General features: G+C 39.1%; 1 protein-coding gene across 1 annotated transcript in view; it reads right to left on the bottom strand.

The window, feature by feature from the left end:
• Window positions 1-3,975: 3,975 nt before the first annotated feature.
• The window catches only part of LOC119582467 (tyrosine aminotransferase-like), a 70,445-nt gene continuing 64,800 nt past the window's right edge, over window positions 3,976-9,620 (bottom strand). The window contains exons 8-10 of the mRNA XM_037930720.1: window positions 8,089-8,172; window positions 5,840-5,938; window positions 3,976-4,362 (exon numbers count right to left, since the gene is read on the bottom strand). Coding sequence (XP_037786648.1) covers window positions 4,054-4,362; window positions 5,840-5,938; window positions 8,089-8,172 — 492 coding nt within the window. The 3' untranslated portion in view covers window positions 3,976-4,053. The remainder of the gene's footprint in view (window positions 4,363-5,839; window positions 5,939-8,088; window positions 8,173-9,620) is intronic.

The following is a 9,620-nucleotide window of genomic DNA, read 5'->3' as shown; positions in this document are numbered from 1 at the left end:
TATCAATATCATCCCCGATTCCAATCTTCCTCATCTCATAAAATTATATTATTATCCTTTTTTATTCCTCCATCTCCTCTGTTTCGTCTTGACTCCTACGTGGCGATTCTGGCGCAGTGAGATAACTCGTTAATCGGATAAATTCGGCTTCTCCGTCGTTATCTGCCCTTCCTTTGCTCTCTCCTTCCTTCTCTCGTCCCTTTTGTGGTTTATGGTCTTGTCTTCTACGTTATTTTGTGTTTTCTGTTTATGGCTTCGTTTTTTTTTCACTTTTTCGTTTTGAACTTTTGTTACTGATTTTTTTTTTTTCTATTCGTCTTGTTTTGTTTTGATTTAATAGCCTTCCCTTCTTCTCTTTTTTTTTCTGTCTTTGTCTCTTTCTATTTCTATTTCTTTTTCTCTGTCTTTTCCTCTTTCTCTCTCTTCGAATCTTTCTCTCTCTCTCTCCTCTTTCTCTCCTTCTCCCCTCTTCCTCTCTCTCTCTCTCTCTCTCCTCTCTCTCCCCCTCTCTCTCTCCCCCCTTCTCTCTCTCCCTCTCTCTCTCTCTCTCTCCTTCTCTTTCTCTCTCTCCTTCTCTCTCTCCTCCCTCCTCTCTTCTCCTCTCATCTCTTCTCTCTCTCTCCTCCTCTCTCTCTCTCCTCTCTCTCTCTCCCTCTCCTCCTCCTTTTACCTGTTAACCCATTAATCTTCGCTCGTCCTCATTTCTTTACCATTAACCTTCCCCCTCTTTCTATGGACGAAATTCTCGAGAGCCATTTTTCAGATACCATTTTTTAGAGCGTTGCCCTCAAAGTCCATAGAATCTTCTAAGTCTATAATGATCGTATTTGCAAAATGAGAGAAGAAAGAGGGAGTTGGGAAGGATGGAAGAGGAGAAGGGAGAGGACGAGAAATTAGGAAGAGGGATAGAGAGATGAAGTAAGGAAGAGAGGGTGAAGGAGGAGGAGAAAGAGAGAGCCGAGATAGGACATACGGAAGGGAGAGAGGAAGGGGAGGGAAAGACAAACAGAAAATGAAATAAGGAGAATGAAGAAGAAGGGAGAGAAAAAAGGAGGTGAGTAGACAAATAAGCAGAGTAAGAGGGATACTGAGAGAGGGAAAAAAAACAGAAAGAAAAAGAGACAGACACAGACAGATACAGGGAGACGAGCAGGCAGAGAAAGACATAATTAGAAATAAAGAGAAAGACAGAGAGAGAGAGAGAGATAGGAAGAGAGAGAGAGAGAGAGAGAGAGCGAAAGCAAATACTAGAAATAAAAAAATAATAATAATAAATTTTAAAAAAAAATCTCAAAATCACACACAAACAAACCAACCAACAATAATCAAAACCCCTCCCCCCCCCTCCCTTCCCCTGACCCAACACCTCAGCCTCAGCGACCCAGCGGTGACCCAACACCATCAATTCCATTCAGCCTCATGTTCCTGACGTACTAAGGGAGTCAGACGAAGGCGTGCGAGGCGCTGGAGAGAAATGAAAAATATATGTTAAATAGATACTAAGGGGGGGGGAGGGGGGGGAAGTGGTGATATGTTTGGGGGGTTTCCTGAATCTCGACGTGTGGGAAGCGTGGGGGGGGGGGGGGTGGAAGGCTTCTTGGTTATTTTTTTAAATTCCTGGGGTGTATGTGAACACTAAAGTTGTGTATATGTTCGTGCCTGCAGAAATACCCCTAAAAAATATATGCACACGCTAAATTGTTGCTATTAAACAAACCCAAACACACACAACACAACCCCCACACATACATAAAAATATATATATTATAATTATATATATTTTAAAATATAAATTAATATATTTTTTTTTTTATATTTTTTTTATTTTTTTTTTATCAAATATTATATATATATATATATATTTAATTATATATATTAATATATATATATTTGGTTTGGGGTGTTTGTGTGTGGGTGTGTATAAAAGCCCGACACCCCACACACCCCACACCCGCACGCACCCCCACACACACACACCCCACACCCCACGACGCACACACACACAACACACCCAAAACCCCACACACCACACACAAAAAACACAACACACACCAATATTTTAAAATATAATATAAAATAAAATATTATATTTATTTTTATAAATATTTTAATTTTTATATTTTATTTTATTTTATTTTAAAGATATTATATATTTTTAAAATCTATATTAATATAATTATTTTTTTTTATTTATTTTTATATTTTTTTTAATTTTTTATTTTATTTATATTCCCCTTTTTAGAAAGGGGGGGTGTAATCCCCAAAGGATTTCGGTTTTTTCCCCCTTTAGTTCCTTTAAAGTAAGTAGTTCCCTTCCCTTTTAGCCCTATGTTTTTGTTGGTTATAGTAGTAGCAATAGTACCAGTAGTAGTAATAGTAATAACAAGAGTAAAAAAATGTTGCTGAAAAAGTACAGAATTTTTTCCGTTTCCCTAAAAAACAGTTTTCCCGTATGCGGTTTGTATGATTTGATAGTGGTTAGGTCGTAAAAATTTGTATTTAGTACCCCAAATTAATTACTTAGTAGAATTTTTAGTAACATTAGGAAAATAAAGAGAAATAGGGGAAAGATATAACAGCAGGAACGAAAATATTAGGAGAATTTTTTAAAAATACATTTTACCCGAACGTGAAATTAGCCCTTTAAAATATTTTTTAACGGACTTTTTCAGTTTAAATGACCTATAAGAAAACTAAAATTTCCTCACAACCCAGTAGGGGGTTTCCGAAAAAAAAAAGATTAAAGTGGAAAAAAAGCTTTATTACCCCGGCATAGTGCTCCCCTCTAAAGGGCCCAAAAAAAGGAAAACTTCTTTCTTCTACCTATTAAACTTCGGCATTAAATATCAACATGTTTTAAAACAACTACAAAAAAAATATCATTTTTCCTTTTAACAAAACCCTGAAAACCACCAAACAATCTCCCTGTCCAATTACAAAAAAAAAATCTATACATCTCCATTTCCCCTTTGAAAAAAAACAATTGCAATTAATGCTTTTTATTATGACTTTTTATGCAGCGGGTGGGAAGAGGTAACTATTTATGACAAACAACGTGAGTGTGGTGTCCTTCCATATTTTCTTCGTGGCAAGAACAACCCCTCGTTGCTTTGTGTTTGTTTTGTGTTTGTATGAAAGTATGTCTTTGCACATATCCCGGTTCGTGAGATTATATACTTACAAAGAAATCAAGAGGAAACAAAGCAAAGAGAAAAAAAAACAGTAAGGAAACCCGAAAAAAGACAAACAATCATTTAAAAAAACAAAGTAACCCCTTTAAAGAATTATAGGGGTTACCCCTCGAAAATTTAGCATCAACTGTAAAAACAAAAAAGATTTTGTTTAGTTTGTAAAAAATTTGAATTTTTTATTTTTTTTTTATTTTCAAACATAATTATTATCCTCTATCTATCTATATATCTTTATTTATTGATTTTTTTAGCATTTCTATCATTTACGGAAAGCCGGTTCAATCTTATATAAAATGTGCATGATGAACTCTTGGGTCTTGAGAAATACGTTTGATTTTCCCCAATAGTTTCCCCCCCCAAGAGACACGCATGTACCCCACATACACTCAGGGGCCCCATACGTACACGAACAACTATACATACGTAAACAAAAACCCGCATCCTTCAGAGGGGGGGGGGAGTAAATATGAATATATACAAAAATAGCATCTGCGTTTTTTATCTATGAATATTATTTTGATCCACTTTTTTTTTTTTTTTTTTTTTTCGTTTTATTTGTTTTAAAATTTAGCTTTTTTGAAAAACCGGGGCCGGGGGAATTTTTGCCAAAATGTAAAAAACCGTATAAATGAGAATAAACGTTTTCACGAATTAATTACAGAATTACATGGGATTTTGCGATTAATTCATTCATTCTCATTTATACCTATTTATTTTCTCTCTCTTCTCTCTCTCTCTCTCTCTCTCTCTCTCTCTCTCTCTCTCTCTCTCCCCTCTCTCCCCTCTCATCCCCCAAACCCAGTCCTCTAATGTTTTCCTTTACATTAGAAGAAAAAAAATCTACAATTCCTCTTTCTCTCCCTCAGTCAGTTTCCATCTCCGCCACGAGGGCCGCGGCGGTCTCCAGCGCTGTTGCTTTGGCCAAAACTTTCGCTTCCTCGACCGACGTCATCATGGCCCCGTTGTAGGAGCCGTTGGAGCAGCCGTTACCGTTGGCGTGGCCGTTGGAGGCGCCGTTGGTCACGCCGTTGCTCACGCCGTTGGAGGAGACGGCCATGGAAGGGGCGTTGTAGTGGCGGACGCAGAAGGAGCTGATTCTGTTGCACGCTTCTTGCAGCTGCTCCTTCGGGACGGTCAGCACGATCCTGACGTAGTTCGGGAAGTCGAAGCACTGGAATGCGATCCGGAATTAACAAGTGATGTCTATAATGGATACAGTTTTCTGCGCCCAATTCCCAAAGTTTTTGTCTTAATGGATACAATTTTTTTCGACCCGGGAAATTTAAAAACAATTTAATGTCTAAAATGCAAAAACATTTTTCTGTGTGTGGCACTGAGCTAAAGTCTATCTGTAATGGATACATTTCATAAGGATGACAAGAGACAAATACAGACTATAGTGGATACATTTTTTTTTCTGTAAGTGTGACACGGAGACTCGTTCTGTCTTTTTTATAAGGATGACACAGAGACAAATCCTATCTATAATGCCTTACACTTTTTCTGGGGAGGGTGACACTGGGGAATCTATTGCCCCTTAAATGGTTTTCACCTTTCCGTGTTCCCCACTTGTTTGTTTATTTGGGAAAATGTGACGGTAAACTGACAGAACTACGGTTTTATTACAATCCAACAGACATGAAACGATAGAGAAATTTATTGGGAAAGCAGTGAATCATGGAAATGCCTCAGAAGAAGGAACTTGCGTGCGTATATTTGCGGTTTTAGACTTAGAGTGACACATGGGGGGGGCGCCCTTTTAAAGGACTAATTAGAATTTGGGTGGTAAAGAATCATATATATTTCTTTTGCTTACGTTTGTATTCATTTACATTTCCATGAATAGATTGTGTCCCCTTAAAGATAGTAATAATATACGTTTTAACCGCTCAAAACTGAAAAATTTTTCTTAAAAATGTCTGTCAAAAAATGCTCCCAATTTACTCCCGGGCGTGTATGTGTGTGTGTGTGTGTGGTGTGTGTGGGAGGGTTTTGGTGTGGGGTTTTGTGTGTGTGTGTGTGTGGTGTGTTGTTGTGTTTTGGTGGTGTTTGTTGTGTTGTGTTTTGGTGTTTGGAGTTGTTGTGTTGTGTATGGGGTGTGGTGTGTGTTGTTGTGGGGGGGGGGTTTTTTGGGGGGGGGGGGGGTTTATGTGTGGGGTGTGGTGTGTGGGGTGTGGTGTGTGTGTTTTTGTGTGTGTGGTGTTGTGTGTGTTTGTGTGTGTGTGTGGTGTGTGTATGGGGATGGGGTATGAAAGGGTGTGTGGGGTGTGTGTTGGTGTTGTGTATGTGGTGTGTGTGTGTGTGTGTGGGGTTTTGTGTGTGTGTGTGTAAAGCGGGCACTTGATGTCAGGGGCGTCAAACCCCAAAGGAACTGGGCCCCACCAAGTATGTACCTTAAGAGGACATCGGATTGTGCAACTAATGGCACCGCATCCCCCTGACCGCCTCACACTCGCACGCTGACCGTCCTCTGCCTGACCTTTCCGCGCTGATACCGCCGTGTCACCCTCCTCAAGGCCAAGCAAAACGCATGACAAAGAAAACAACCGAAAAAAAAATCGCATACCGTAATCCCACCAAGACAGAAAACGGGAAACAACGGAAAATGGGAAACAGAGGAAAATGGGAAGACGGCGAATCGAACTCACTTTCCCAGGTAAACAGAACACGGATTCCTCTGAGATCATCCGCTCCACGAACTGCAGGTCATCCTCGAACTCGGGGAAGCAAGCCATGTCCACGCCCACCTGGAGAGTAACAGGAAAAAAAAGAGATGCATTATGTTGAGTAAAAGGGGATAAATAGATAAAGAAAAAACTAAACCCGGGGAGGGGTAATAAGTAAAAAAGCCCGAGAAATAAAATGAATGATAATAAAAAAAATGGGTAATAGACAAAAAAAACCCGAATTTTAAATTTAATAGACAGATGGATAGAGAGAGACATTTATAAAACTAAGTAAATAAACAACATAAGGTAAAGCACAACAGATACATAAAACATATGACTGAGCTTTTGCAATAGGTATGAGTACTAGATATCAATAATTGCGCGTGGGGTTTCTTTTCCTTTTAAAAGAAAATAGAAAAAAAATTTATTTTTGCAATTCAACTCTTACGATCCAGGTATGTAATTGGGAAATAATGATCTGTGATGTAGTTATGTATTAAAATATATTTGTATATTACCAAACCAAAAGTACATACATACAAGTAATGATACGGTGGAATGTGTAATTTACATGTATTTAGAATAACAATAGTAAGTATTTAGAAATAAAATAACAATAAAAATTTGGGAAATTATAGGCTTTATCTGTAACGGGGGAAATAAATACGAGTATATTAAACAGTTCTACAAAAAAAATACATTGCAACCATAAAACTGTATTAAAAAGGGCCCCAGAATTGATTAAAAGGGCTTAACAAAAGAAAATCCCAGGGTGAAATTTGCATAAAAAAAAAAGAAACTCATGGATTTTTTCCCCGCTCCTTTTTTTTTGGGGGGGGGGGGGGGGGTCCGCATGATATTTCCTTCTTTTTTTTCTTTTTTTTTCTTTTTTTTTTTTTTTTTTTTTTTGGGGGGGGGGGGTTTTTTTGCCTATGTTCAAGGGCGAGTGAAGAAATGGCGAAACGGAGCAACCCGGGGGTTTCCCGGTTTACATTTTCACGGTTTCTTTTAGAAAGGGGTTTAAACGGCCCGAGAAAAAACGAAGGGAAGAACAAGTAAAAACACAAAATTTATTTTTGTGTGTGTGTTTTTTTTTTGTTTGGTTTTGGTTTGTTTGGTTTTTTTGGTGTGCGTGTGTTTTTTGTGTGTGTGGGGTGTGTGTGTGTGGTGGGGTGTGGGGGTGTGTGTGTTGTGTGTGGTGTGGTTTGTGTGTGTTCTGTGTGTGTTTTTTTGTGTGTGTTGGGGGGTGTGTTGTGTGTGTGTGTTTGCGTGTGTGTGTGTGTGTTTTTTGTGTGTGTTTTGGGGTTTTGTATGTGGGGTGGGGTGTTTGTGGTGTTTTTGTACAGCATACACAGACACACAATATGGGGTGTGTGTGTGGTGTTTGTAAGATTTATATATATATATATATATATATAATATATATAAATTTATATATTATATATACACTGCGCATGAGTGTTTTATATTACTACCATGCGCGATATTTTTCTCCCAAAGAAAAACCAGAGGCTGTTCATTTAATAAAGCAGACGCTTACTGCGCCCCCCACGCACCCCGGCACAAGCACTCCCCAAAAATACAAAACACAAGGGGAGGTTTAAAAGGCAGGGCTAAAAAACTACGTTCCCTCAGTGGGCCCCTGCCCCTAAAGGGGGAAAAAGACAAAAAAAAAAAAAACTAAAAAGCAAAAGGGCACCGGGGTAACCTAGCAAGGGGGCTGCGTCCCTATGTAAAGGGATTTAAAAATCGTGGGGTAATTTTTTCGAGACCCCCGGCATTTTGGGAAAAAGATTACTCGGCGAGGGCCCCCCCCTTTTGTGATATTTAAGGAGGGGAAAAAAAGAGAAATGTCACGTCTTAATTTTAAGTAACGTAAAACGATGAAAAGATTTTCTAAAAAAAAAAAAAAAAAAATATATTTTATATATATATATTTTTATATATATAATATATATATATATATATTTTTTTTTTTTTTTTTTTTTTTTTTTTTTTTTTTTTTTTTTTTTTTTTTTTTTTCCCCACCCAAGACGAGTGTCCAATCACAATATAAGACGAAAATATGTTTTGATAGAATGAGGCTGTACAATTACCCAAGACCAAAATGATATATGCTTTTCACCACGTCCCCCCCCCCAAAGCGAAAAGGGGATCAGCGTTTAAAGTTCCCAATATTACATTCACTGAAACGTATACTAAACCCCAAATTGGTACTAACTACTCACCATCATGTACATCGCCCCTTGAGGCATTACCGGACGCAACCCTGGAGTAGCACTGATGGAACTGTAGCATAGCTTAGCGTTGGCCTAAAAGAGAGAGAGAAATAAAATATGCATTAAGGAAACTGATATGAAAATTGTCATGGGAATCAGGATGAATAGCAAGTTTCTGTAGGATGGTTTTGTTGGGAATACTGATTTGATAAACAGAGAAAGAGGAGGCTATAAGGAAGAGAGAGAGAGACAGAGACAGAGACAGAGAGAGACAGGAGGAGAGACAGAGAGATACAGAGAGAGAAGGAGAGGGGGAGGGAGGGAAGGAGGGTGGGAGGGAGGGAGGGAGAGAGAGAGAGAGAGAAAGAGAGAAAGAGAGACAGAGAGAGAAAGGGAGAGAGGGGAAAGGGGGAGGAAGGGGGGGAAGGAGGCGAGAGAGAGAGAGAGAGGGGAGAGAGAGAGAGAGAGAGAGAAAGAAAGAGAGAGAGAAAGAGAGAATAAGGGAGGACGTAAAGAAAAGAAATAGAAAAAAATGAAGGTCAATAAGAAGAGAAAGAGACCTGTAATTAATTTACCGAGCAACCCATGTTCATTACTAGCAAGTAACAAACACAATATCAAAAACTCCCATTTCTCCAAACAAGTGAAGGAAGGTGTCGACCTTATTAACAAAAGAAAATAAAAATAAAAGCTAAAAGTGGGCGACAGATCTATTTTTTTTAGGCCGTAGGCTAAGGGTAGAATGAAGGATGGTAATGTTATGCAGAACACTCGCCCACTCCGTCCTTTAAAAGTTTTTGTTTGATTATTTGTCTGCTTGATTTTTTTTTTTTTGTCTTTTTGTTTGTCTGTTTGTTTGTTTTTTGTCTTTTTGTTTGTCTGTTTGCTTCTTTTGTGATGACAAGGATTTTTTTCTTTTTCTTTTTTTTTTGGTCAGTGAATATCATAGTGATTTAAACACGGAAGCTTCTCGATATTGGTGGATATATGTGACCGTGTGTGTGTGGGTGCTAGGATTACCTTATATATATTCTTCTTTTAACGGTAGGTTCATGTCTGAGCCGCCGTGGTCACAGCATGATACTTAATTGTAGTTTTCATGTTGTGATGCTCTTGGAGTGAGTACGTGGTAGGGTCCCCAGTTCCTTTCCACGGAGAGTGCCGGTGGTACCTTTTTAGGTAATTATTCTCTCTATTTATCCGGGCTTGGGACCAGCACTTGACTTGGGCTAGCTTGGCCACCCAGTGGCTAGGTAGGCAATCAAGGTGAAGTTCCTTGCCCAAGGGAACAACGCGCCGGTCGATGACTCGAACCCTCGAATTCAGATTGCCGTCGTGACAGTCTTGAGTCCGACGCTCTAACCATTCGGCCACCGCGGCCTTGACGATCATGGGCTTCCATGATTTTTTCTTAGCAATTTAGAGCGGTGGTTTGCCATTGCCTTCCGCCCGGTGTTTTTATCGAGTCACCATCTCTATTTACCCGGCACTGACTTGAGCTGGCTTGGCCACCCAGTGGCTAGGCAGGCAATCGAGGTGAA

This window comes from Penaeus monodon, chromosome 16 (assembly GCF_015228065.2).
Source record: "Penaeus monodon isolate SGIC_2016 chromosome 16, NSTDA_Pmon_1, whole genome shotgun sequence".
Taxonomy (NCBI): Eukaryota; Metazoa; Arthropoda; class Malacostraca; order Decapoda; family Penaeidae; genus Penaeus; species Penaeus monodon.
The sequence above is the reverse complement of the archived record's forward strand: the minus strand, read 5'-3'. Positions and strand labels throughout refer to the sequence as shown.